The following is a 12,247-nucleotide window of genomic DNA, read 5'->3' on the forward strand; positions in this document are numbered from 1 at the left end:
TCTCTCTCACTCTCTGTCTCTCTTTCACTCCACATGTATACAGTCACAATAAATTGTCTCTCTCCATGTAAACAATGCTGTCATGAATGTCACAAACTCACTAGTGTGCAGTCACACAAAGTCAACCACAGTGGCACACACACACACTTTATCTAGACAGTGGCCTCAAAGTAATTCCTCTCTCGTGTCTCTGTCACCTTCAAATCAGATTAGCCCACATTAGCGCAGCTATCGTCACAGCCAGGCCTCAGGCCTGCTACTGCAGCGCACTGCCCACTGACACCAGGCACACTAGATAACCACCAAACCCTGTCACACAGAGAAAACTGATGACGCGAGGCACCAAAGACAAATGTAATGTGTTTCAGGTTTTTCAAACAGATATATACAATTTATTTTGCTACATTTAGTGGCCATTTGTAAAAGTTATTATCCACCAGGTTAAAACAAGAAAATGTTTGAAACACATTCTCTCTCAATCTTCGGCTATATTATGATAATCGCTATCATCAAGTTTGCAAAGATGCAGTAATGTTTAACCGTGGTCTTGCTAGGAAAGGTCCAACTATAACTTATAAAAATATCTAAATAATATTTAGTTCTTTGTTTCTTTAACTTACAATTTGGTGCTTTTATACATTGTACCACTGGAATCAAACACTGGATATCACTTTTTACCCCTCTATTCTCCTTCTTCCCCCCTTTGTGAATACCCTCTTCCTTGTTTCACCCTCTGAATGATCACCTGCATGTTTCCCCTCTGGGACCTTTGCTCTTAGACTGTTAGAGCGAACAGTGTGTTTTACATGTGGCTGGAAAATGTTGTAATGTCGTAGTCATGATTAAGATATATCTCTGCTGCCCTCTGCTGTTTTGAACTGCAAGAGAATCAATTTGTTGTTTTATGAAGAGCACACAAAGTTATAAATGATAGTAGGTCACCAAGTCTTGCCAAGAAAACTTGCTAAGAAGGTGACATCGCTTCACTTGTTATTAATTAGTTCTAAGAAGTTTCATAAATCAAATGGTTGTAAAATGTGAATGTGAAATGAAAATTCCTAGAGTCATTTTACACTGGAACAACTGTCAAATAAATTATAGGTGACTTCTAAAGACAGAGAGACTGACATATTGTATTACAGGAATGTTCAATAAAAACACGATAACAGTATTAAAACAATATATCTAATATACTAATGAAGTATATGGCAGGTTTGGAGTGAAATTACTTTCAGTTCTGCCAGTAAAGGAAGCAGATTCTCATAAATCATTTTATTTTGAAAGATTTGTTTATTTGATTGCTCAATAAATCTTTGTAAATATCAGTGTTATCTGTTGGCCGCAGTGAGCGAACTGAAGGGAATTTCACAGTTTTTACCTCAGCACTTTGAGGTTCAAAACCAAGCACAGCTGAAACGAAACATACAGACTCTGGATTTTAAATGGTGTTGATAACTTCCTGTAATTCCTGGCAGGAGTGTGAGGTACAGTATGACCTTCACACCGCACCCTCTGTATGTCTGTGTGAGCCCACAAGCCTGCTGCAGTATTTGTACAAGTTTCACACAGTTAAATACATACTCTGTCTCTCTTTCTCTCTCCACAGAAGAGCCAAAGCTGGTACAACGTAAGTCACACCTTGTTTTTATTTACATTATCAACACATGTGATCTTGTAAGTCTTTTACGGGTGTATATGTGTGCTGATGTGAGTTTGCGTCATGTGGACTCCTGGAAGTCTCTTGGAGCTGTTGTAGTGGCGAGTGCTGCTTATGAGATGAAAGGTTGCTGTCCTTGACCCTGTTTACTGGAGCACCAAACCACTAGTATGGGTTACTGGTTCTCCAGGCAGGGATTAGCACAGGCTTAAAAGAGCAACAGGTGGACCTTACTGATGCAGGGAATCAAGGGAATACAAAGACTACACTAGGACACTTAATAACTTTAGCTTCTTTTTTCTTTATGGTAGACACAAAATAGCCAGCACAAAGCCAGAGTGTTGCAATTTTATATTGCGCCACAAGATGGTGCACTAACACTACTTCTGACCCCACTATAATTCTTTTAAATGTGGTCAGTTGCTGAACAGCCTTAATAATTACTTTCAACCAACCTATATGCTGCCTGTTGTGTTAATTAAGCCCACAAAGTGAGCAAGAATGAGTATTTTACTTTACACCTCTCTGTGTGAAACCGTAGTTTCTCCAGAAGTGTCTTTACTGGACTTTTTCCCATTTTTTTATTTCTTTTTTTTTATTCCCTGTGTATACACTCTTCCCCTCTCTCCCCAGCATGAAAGACAACACATCCTGAGAGTAAGCATGACTTGTATTCTTGTGCAACCCTGGATATCTTTCTGTCTCTCTTTCTCTGTATTTTGGTTCTCAGACCAGTGGAATGATAATATCTCTCCTGCCTGTTTCTCATTTCATTGACTTCAAGTCAGTGTTGTTACCACCTTTCAGCAAAGCCACACTTTGGAAGAAGTAATTTTGACAGTAAACATAACAATATTTGTCCAACTAAAGTTCTATAGTTGAAATTACAGAATAACTCTAATGCTAGTGGTCTTATTCAATTCTTTAAAATGTATTAATAGTAAGAGAGATCTGGATTTGCCTTTGACCGTCACCACTCAAACTTCTAATTCTGGTACGCAACAGGTGGTAACAGGCCCACTGAGTTTCACACTGTACTAAAAAAATCAACAAACCATCCCAAGGGCCTCTGGACGAGCCTTGAATGCCTTTGAACAACAGGGGAATGGAGCATGGTGCTGTATGTCGTGGCATGTTTCCCTCCAGCCTCTGTTTCTTTGTCTACATATGTCCTAATTAACATGGGCAGTAGGACTTTTAGGCTTTAGGGTCCAGGTACGATAATCAGAAGAAAGCACGGGGAAGGTAGAGAAATGGAGTTCAAAAGAGGCTTGGTCCAAAAAGTCCAGACAGCTTCTTAAATACTTTTCTAATGCACTCAGCTGTAGTAAGCCACTCACATTTCCTCTACTGACCCGCTAACTAGTAATGAGCAACACAAGTAACAATGTAGAGTTGAATTTTACACTTTTAATGTCTAACAAATGCAAGTGTCATGTTTACAGATAACATACAACTGGCTACCAACACAGTTTGCATCAAGTGTACAAGATACCAGGACAGTCATCTAATAAACTGATTTTTGTATACCCCCGACTTATATTACCTACTATGTAGTCCCAAAATCTTATTTATCTTATTTTCTTCAAAGATAAAGCTTGTCATATCCTATTAAAAGACCAAAAACATCAATGAGATCAATCAGCAATGATACCATATGTTATGATATATTATTCCTCTGTGCCAAAGAGCTCCATTATTGTCCAAAAGCTATTAAAAAGTCAGCAGTTAGCCACACTGTTGTACTGGGATGTTCTTAATCATTAAACCACAATGACAGTGTTTTTGCTGTGTGGAATTTACCATCACGTGGGTTCACGATGGTGAATTTACCTTTTTTTTAAATGTTCAATACTAGGGCTGTGTTCCTGACATCTTGTACACGCAACCTTACTCATAAAATAAATACTGAAGCTCAGTCAATAAGTTAAATATGTCCAATTGGTACTTTTACTTCAGTTGGCTGGGACTGTATGTGTATGCGCCTGCATGTAGGACAGTGTGTGCCTGTGTAGGTGTGTGTAACTCTACACGGCAATGATGACCTCCCATGGCACTGAATCCACAATGATTACAAGTCCATCCGTCCTATTGTGAGTTCTGAGCCTGTTAGAGCTGCACACAGTGGCCATCTTTCTTCAGCAGCCCTCTGACAGCGCCTGTTCATTCACTTTGCATCTACACAAGTTGGTCGCAAACGCTTCCGCGGCACCCTCCGGGCAGTTAGCAACAGAAGGGAAAACACTGACAAACGTAGCATAGATACATGCGATTGGTACTTTAGACAGTGAGTGATTTGAATTTGTTCAGATTTGCATAGATCAGCATTTTCACATTGCTTCACTCGGATCAATACACCCACACACATACCTTGCCTGACTTCCCATCAAATAAAAAAACAACCCTTGTAAAAGGATTGTTGTTTACAGGATGGACACACACACTTCCAGCCCTCCCTCCCCCCCTTAAACACTAAAACCCCACCCTGGTTTACAGTACCAGTCTCTTCCATCTCCTACTGTTTGTCCAGCGAGTTAATAGTTAACTAAATCCATAAACAGTGTGTGTCCGCAGTTCCACCTCATCCCAACTCTCACACTGTCACCTGAACACTGGACGCTGCATCAGTCAACAACAGCCTCCTTCTTTGCTTGATTCATTGGAGAAAATGACTTGAATGAGCGAGAAATAAAGGACTGCTCTCAGCACGGACGTTTCGAAGAACGGTTTGTTCCGCAGGCGATTTTTAGCAGATGAACCCACATTCCGTTGAAATTTCATCCACATGATGTAAAGGCATTTTTAAAGGGTTGAAGGCCTTTTTAGAACTGTGTGTGAATGATCAGCACTGTTTTCCAATGAGGCCCGCTGACTGAAGATTCAGAGTCTATTTTTTTCCGCTTCAGATGTGTCTGGTTAAAGTGAGGATTGGGAAATAACAGCAGAGGAAAGGTGGAAGTCATGGCTCCATTCAAGTGCACATAAATGTGGGCTACACATTTTCTTCCTCCAGCAGGAGTCAATGAGCTGCACGCTGCAGCAACAGTTGTGTTTTACTTGTATTGCCGCTGGGATGGGTATGCCCACCTTCTTGACTCTTGAAATATTTTTAGTTGGGAATAGTGGGAGGACATGCGTGCCGATGCCTGCCAAAATAGGAGCTGCGAGCTCTGCATCTTTCTTGCCTGCTAAGAGTGACAGAGGGTGATCAAGTATTAAGAGTACGTGAATGACCTCAATACTAAGGCACGGAGAAAGGAGGGGACCACTTCCATACCTTCAATACCTTTAATACCTTCAAGTCGACACTGATCAGAGCTTTGGATACCTTTTGTTTGGATTCCAGCATCTTTTCATCCATACAATGAATGATCAGATGAAATACAGGAATATTTCCAGTATGTTGGTCCAGCCTCTTCACCCTGCGATTGAAGCTCTAGACTGCAGACCCTGTCAAGATTGATGGTGTTGTTTTGCAGGCGGAGGTAACTGGAGGTTATGCTCACATCTGTTCTCTGTAACTCAATCACTTTGTCAGACAGCAAGACGGACTCAGCAAACACTTCAGCGGTCTGAAAACATTAATTTCTCTTTATTTATTCAGCCCTGTTTACTTTCTTCTTACTGTAGCGTCTTTCCTTTCGAGCTACGTCTTTGTTTACATTAGTCTGCTTCATTCTTTGCTGGTCGTAAACTAGGCAATTACAAGGCACTCAGACCTCGACAGCACCACACACACACACAAGCTCAGCTCACACACTTACTAGGAGGAGTAAGCTGGAGGAAAAAAGGAAAAAGCTACTGGCATGATAATAAAGGACTTGTTGGCCGGGGTTACTAGAGGGCAACGGCCGTAACTCCTCTCCCTGTGTGTGTGAAAGGAAGAGAGAGAGAGCCAGAAAACGACAGAGCGAGACAAGGATCATGTGGCTGGAGTGTGCTGTGTCCACCGCTCAACACTGAACTGGGAGCAGCACCCAAAACAGGGGGCGGATACTCCAGCTTCCAAACCACTGGACTCACAAGCTGTCTCCACTCTTATTTTCCAAACCAACTGTAACTGACAACTCTCTCCAACATCAGAAGAGCCCGCTGGGGCCCCCTTTTAGGAAAATTTGCCTCCTTTCAGGCGCCAAAAAGGATCTGGCCCGGTGAAATATGGAATTGTATGAGGATTGTACGATGTCGGACTGGGAGGCCGTGCTGGAGCTGGATGAGGCACTGGCAGGGTGGCTTCTGCAGGGTCCGGCTAGAGGGGAGTGGGGTTGGGAGTGGGACTGGGCTGCCTCGGACCTTCAGGACCCTGAGTGTGACTCTGAGGAGATCCCTGCTGTAAGTTGACCTCCACTTAAGCTGAAAACCACAAAGAGAGGACTGAACAAAATGAAGTGAAGAAGCTAAAGAAATGTTGGGTTGGGAAAGATTATCGAGCTCTGTTTCGGGCCAGAGTGCAGTCACAAGAGAGGGGAAAACATTTCACTGTACGCTGCTGTAAGCATTCTGTGGTAATTCCCCACTACTAAAGAAAACAACTGGGTTGGGTATGAGTCATAGCTATTTGAATTCTCCCCTAGCTCATAGAGGCCTGTTGTTTGGAGTGTTCATTGGACTGCAGAGTAGGTGTGTTTGTTTGTTTCTGGTCATGGATGAAGGTTTTATGAAAGAAGCATCCTGGTGGTCTGTGCAGTTAAACTCAATTCCAGGCAATTAGTGAGGGCTTTCAGAGATGTCACTCATGTTTTCAGAGCAGTTTTTCTCATCACTGCATTTTTCTCAACGGCCAGTAGAAGCAGAAACCAATACTCCCAAACAGTATTTCAATGTTTTTGTTTTTACAAGGGAGGCACATGCAGTGATTTTTAATGTGAACGATCTGTTCTTTTCCCACCAGCCCTGATCCAGAGGAATATATTTTTCTTTTGTCTCACTATACCTCTTGTTACTGTATTGGCAGCTATTGTTTCCTGAAGCTTTCCTGTTGAAGGAAAAGCATCTGGCACAGACAGTGAGAGCTCTCACTTTGGCAACTTTTGGAGATTTTATGCATCACAGTCTCTCTCTGTCAATAATCATGTCTGCTGAAGCCAAGCAAATGAGAGTGTGATCTTTCCCAGTCCTGAAATGTTTTTTTGACCAGGTTAACGAAACTATTGTGTCAAGTTTGAGGTTTGTTTGGGGTTCCATCAGTTGTGCTACCCCTCATCACTAAACAGAAGCCTCGTTGCCAGATTTGCTCTGTATTACTCATATTAGAAATGCTCTGTCATTGCAGCATGTGTATTGAATTATGTGCAGCTGGGCTGATGTTTTTGGGATTGCGCTTTGAATCACTTTACTTAGAATCAATAACAATGCAGCCTTAGGGATAACTCAGGTCACATACCTCTGCTTGCCATTCACCATACATCCATTTCCAGTGCCGGTCAAAATCACCCACAGAATGATATCCACGCTATAATTAGAGTAAACCAGACATCCTGATCAAACCTGTGGGTGGTTTTAACCCGGTTTTCTCACATGGTCATGGAAACAAATAACTCGGGCTGCGTGGCGGAGACAACACTTGTGAGTGAGCGAGTCAGAGAGCATGAAGAGTGTGAGTTTGGAAGCATATGCGTGTGTGTGGTGTTGTTTCTGACCCTGCCTGTCACTGCAGGTGCTGAGCCCGACATACAAGCAGCGCAATGAGGACTTTAGGAAACTCTTCAAGCAGCTCCCAGACACAGAGAGACTCATTGTGGGTGAGTGGACGACATGCGCAAACAGGGACCATCTGAGGGAAGGGAAGGGTGCAGCTAAATTGTTACTGATTAGAAAATGAGGAGACTAAACAGAGAGGAGACTCAAACAAATATTGGACATGCACGTACATGATGACATGATTCAAATATTTCTTTATCAGTGACAATGCAAACAGTACTCTCTCTGCTTTGTGTAACTTATGACCTGATAATGAACTTTTCCAGCAGTCTAAATTACCTACCGCACTGTGCCATGAACACATAGTGTCACAAGTTTAGCCAATTTGTTGTTGCATTATTTTCTCAACTCCAATGAATACTGTCATTGTCTGAAATGCCTTCAAACATAACACTCTAGTGTAAAGCTGAGCTTAGAGTGTGATTGGTTTGACATGGTTTAGTAATAATGATTTCACAGCTAATAAACAAGCTATACACACAGCCCGGAGCACTGAAAAATACTGCAGTGAGGTTGTGACAGTGAATTTGATTGGCTATTTGCTTGTTCTTTTGTCTGATCTAGAGATGAACATACTTTTGATGATTTGTATTTTAATTGCATAGTTTCTCTGTGATTCCTTTTGTAATTTCTCTGATTACTTTGACGTCTTTATGTTCCAGACTACTCCTGTGCTCTTCAACGGGACATCCTCCTGCAGGGACGACTCTACCTCTCTGAGAACTGGATCTGTTTCTATAGCAACATCTTTCGCTGGGAAACACTGGTATGCTTGTTAGCAGTTGTTGGCAGTATTGGGTCATACTATAATGTGTGTGTGTGTGTGTGTGTGTGTATGTATAATTGTATACATTTGTGTGTGTGTGTGTAGCTGACAGTGCGGCTAAAGGACATCTGCTCGATGACTAAAGAGAAGACTGCCCGCCTCATTCCCAATGCTATCCAGGTCTGCACAGACACTGAGAAGGTAAAAGATACAGGATGAAAATACAGGCATTTATATTAGTACCAGCTTTGAGGAGACATGTTCCTGCCACACATTGACTAAAAGTGACTGGAGAATGGTTAGCAGCATATTAATGCCCATTGCCACTGCTAAATATGTCACTAGTAATGAAAATAATCCCAGAATACAATGGTTTAAACAGTGCTCCTCAAAACTGGCCTTTGTTTTCCACAGTTAGTGTTGTTTCGTTCCAGTGCTAGCCAGACTCATGCATGGTTATCGTGTGTTCTTCACAGCACTTTTTCACCTCATTTGGAGCCAGGGACCGAACTTACATGATGATGTTCAGACTGTGGCAGAATGCGCTGCTGGACAAGGTAAGCAAATCTGATCTTCTACTTGGTGATTAGGTGCCTAGGTAGGTTGCACACACAGTCTTCTCATTTCTTACTGTAATTGGTCGATGCCTCTCGCAGCCCTTGTGCCCCAAAGAACTATGGCACTTTGTTCATCAGTGCTATGGCAACGAGCTCGGCCTAACCAGTGACGACGAGGACTACGTTCCCCCCGATGACGACTTCAACACGATGGGGTGAGTCTGTTTATGCTGCGGCATCAGTTACTATGGTTACTGCTATAAACATTAAGCAGCCATTTACCTAATTAGCCAAATTACAAAATAATTAGAGTCCAATAACGAGCAATACTCACATGCTCTGTCACATACAAGCACACACGTCCTGTCCAACTCAGATAATCCATTTTGATACAAAATTACGCACCCAACATGCTTCTCAGCTCATTTACGCTGCAACTTATAGCATCTGTGTCGAACTCCTTGGTTTACCAGCTGGGTTGCATGCTGCTCAGCAACTAGGGAGAGCTTTAAGGTTGCAGAAGGTGCAACGCAGCAAGTACTGCATTCATCTGTAGGCTACAAAGATCACTCCTCAGTCCTTCATTTACATTTTCCCTTCATGTATTTAGTGGATTTACTTGGCGAAATCAATACAGAGTCATGGTTTGAACCTGTTTGGTCTCCAGTGCACTTGCAGTGTCAACTTGCTTTTGAGGAAACGTAGGCTATGAACTCAAACTGACAATGTGAGAGGAAAGATTTACTTCAAAGGCTGAAGTGATGTCCAATTAGATGGTCCTGAAGTGATTATGGCTTTGTAATGAGAGATAATAGTCTACATACCTATTAGTAAAGTGAAGTGGAAAGATTTTTTTCAGTTTTCCCACACTTTTAATGAAATCCAAAACCGCCCACTTTGTGGCTTTGTGGTTCTTTCATCTGCACACAGATTTATATGCACACACGTATACTAAGTCAATTTTGCTGTGATCATCAAAACGTCTGAACTACTGCCCGCCTTGCACCTAGGCCAAATCGCCCTATAAAAAGTCTGCAAACACTACTTCAGGTCTTACAAAACCCTCATTCATGATGTGAGAGGAGATGAGTAGAAGTGAGTTAAGTTTTTGCTCTTGTCGCTGTTCTTTGGTGCCTTCAGGTTCAGTGAAGAGATTCCCAATGAAGAGAATGAGATCAACAATGACAACTTGTCTAAGAGCAGTGCCGAGGCCAAGCCTGAGGGGAGCCCTCCTTTGTTACATAAGAAGGTCGTCCCAAACAGCACCATCCCCAGCCCAGGCAACCATGACACACCCATCACAGTAAGTGACATATGTTGTTTCAACACTCACACATGTGTATATATATACACACATTCATCAATGTCAAATCAAGTGCAACACCTCTCAGAAAACTAGATGTTAATAATAAGATATTTTCTTGATAAACATTATTGATGTGATTTATTTGTCTTGTCCCAGTTCGATCTCCCAGCAGAAGAGTATGCAGACTTCCTAACAGACGGCGAGCTGCTTCCTTTGCCACTGGTAGTGGAAGAGACGAACAATGGTACCAGCGGGCCTGGTGGTCCTGTCTCCTCACCCTCTCTGGATTTCAACGACAACGAAGACATCCCCACTGAGCTCAGTGACTCCTCTGAAACGCACGACGAAGGTACAGAACAGAATGAACACCTCTCTTCTTCATAAATTATGTATTTATGTTCTAGTGGAAAGGCTTTGAGTGACTCATAACAGGATGATGTAGATGATACCAGTAACATCTGAAACTACTGAATTTATTGTCCTCTTGTCTGTGTGTCTCTCGGACGTGTAGGTGAAGTACAGGCCTTCCATGAAGATCTGAATGGCAGGCAGCACATCAATGAGGTCTACAAGTTCAGTGTGGACAAGCTCTACGACATCCTCTTCACAGAGTCGCAGTTCATGAGTGACTTCATGGACCAAAGACGGATCTCAGGTCAGTATTTCTGATGCCTCTACACAGCTAACCTCTGACCAGTAAAGGTAATCCGCTCCCCTGCAGGCTGCAATTAATTAATTAATTAATTCATGCCTCTCTGTCTCTCTCTCTCTCTCTCCTTCATCATTGTGCTGTTTAGATGTGGCGTACCAGCCGTGGAAGAAGGAGGATGCTGGGAACCAGACCAGAGAGATCATGTACACCATCTCACTGTCCAACCCCCTGGCCCCCAAAACATCCACAGCCAGTGAGACACAGGTATCGTCAACCCTAGTTTATCAGACACATTTCTGATAGTTTCTGCCTTCTGAGTTTGAGATGGCTTTAAAAATAGCAATCAGTTGAAGCACATGTTCTGTCCTTTGTCAGACTCTGTACAAAGCCAGTCAGGAGAGTGAGTGCTACATCATTGACGCCGAGGTCATCACGCACGATGTGCCCTACCACGATTACTTTTACACTCTCAACCACTACATTCTCACCAGGGTGGCCAAGAACAAGTGTCGGTTACGGTGAGTAAGACATGGATTATGTATTATGTTCTTTTATTTTTGGATTGTTTTTCAACATTTGATAGTCTACCAATTTATATTTCCAGTTTTGTATCTTATTATAAAAGGCTGTCTCTCTAAAAGTATAAATGCATTTATGTCTGCCAGGGTATCGACAGAGCTGCGCTACAGGAAACAGCCATGGGGGCTGGTGAAAGGCTTCATAGAGAGAAACTTCTGGAGCGGAATAGAGGAGAACTTCCGCCATCTAGGTAAACTTATAGTGTAGTCCGTCTCTATTACAAACATATAAAACTATGTCTGCCAGGGATTCGCTATGGTATTTTTGAGAAGTAACAGTCATGTAGCACTGCACTTTGTATAAATTGTACATTTAATCATAATAATGATTAAAAAAAAAACTTTTATTTATTTCACCTTTTAAAACACAGTTACAAAGTGCTTTACAAAAAATAACAGAACTCATTTCAACAAAATATATAAAAACCAAATTACATTTCAAATACCCTTTTTTTAAAAATGAGACAGTTTGTCTTTGAATCACAGATTTAGTTTTCACATTGATTTTTTGCTACTACTAGAGAAGAGAAGTGAACAGATACACAATAGCAACATGTAAATATTTTCAACAAGTCTGTCAATCTTTAATTGTATCTGGATGGGATTCGATATGAATGTGTGAAAGTTGTCTTCCTCTTCCTCCTCAGACATTGCGCTGTCCAAGCTGGAGGAGATTCTAAATGAGTCCCACCAGCTGTCTCCGAAGGCCAAGGTGGTGAAAAATTCCACGGTGAGGCGGAAGAAGAGGCCACTCCCCCACATGCGCAGCCAGCACCTGGACGAGGCGCTCAGCCCCGTGACCACGCCGACGGATGAGGAAGTGATTCAGAGGATCAAACAAGTGGCAGGCTCCACACAGACCAGACACCAGAGTCCAGAACACCATCACCTGCCCGGAGGCCTCGCTTTCTACAGCGTCTCCAAACTGCTGCTCATCATCAGCTTTGTGTACGCAGCAGACAACACACACACACACACACACACACACACACACACACAGTGCACAATCTCTCATATTGGTATGTTTGTAT

At 42.3% G+C, this 12,247-nt stretch overlaps 1 protein-coding gene across 5 annotated transcripts in view; it reads left to right on the top strand.

The window, feature by feature from the left end:
* The window catches only part of gramd1bb (GRAM domain containing 1Bb), an 83,018-nt gene that overhangs the window by 65,706 nt on the left and 5,065 nt on the right, over positions 1-12,247 (top strand). For 3 of the 5 annotated variants that reach the window (XM_035679468.1, XM_035679470.1, XM_035679466.1), the window contains 14 exons: positions 1,607-1,627; positions 2,291-2,314; positions 7,314-7,398; positions 8,020-8,123; positions 8,229-8,324; positions 8,600-8,680; positions 8,780-8,895; positions 9,821-9,983; positions 10,143-10,335; positions 10,498-10,641; positions 10,784-10,902; positions 11,014-11,156; positions 11,304-11,407; positions 11,864-12,164. In XM_035679468.1, coding sequence (XP_035535361.1) covers positions 1,607-1,627; positions 2,291-2,314; positions 7,314-7,398; positions 8,020-8,123; positions 8,229-8,324; positions 8,600-8,680; positions 8,780-8,895; positions 9,821-9,983; positions 10,143-10,335; positions 10,498-10,641; positions 10,784-10,902; positions 11,014-11,156; positions 11,304-11,407; positions 11,864-12,164 — 1,694 coding nt within the window. Of the gene's footprint in view, positions 1-1,606; positions 1,628-2,290; positions 2,315-4,106; positions 5,990-7,313; positions 7,399-8,019; positions 8,124-8,228; positions 8,325-8,599; positions 8,681-8,779; positions 8,896-9,820; positions 9,984-10,142; positions 10,336-10,497; positions 10,642-10,783; positions 10,903-11,013; positions 11,157-11,303; positions 11,408-11,863; positions 12,165-12,247 lie in introns of those variants that run through there. The other 2 variants (XM_035679467.1, XM_035679469.1) reach the window with 2 other exon arrangements.

This window comes from Morone saxatilis, unplaced genomic scaffold (genome assembly GCF_004916995.1).
Source record: "Morone saxatilis isolate NCDOM2014 unplaced genomic scaffold, NCSU_SB_2.0 Contig8, whole genome shotgun sequence".
Classification (NCBI taxonomy): domain Eukaryota; kingdom Metazoa; phylum Chordata; class Actinopteri; family Moronidae; genus Morone; species Morone saxatilis.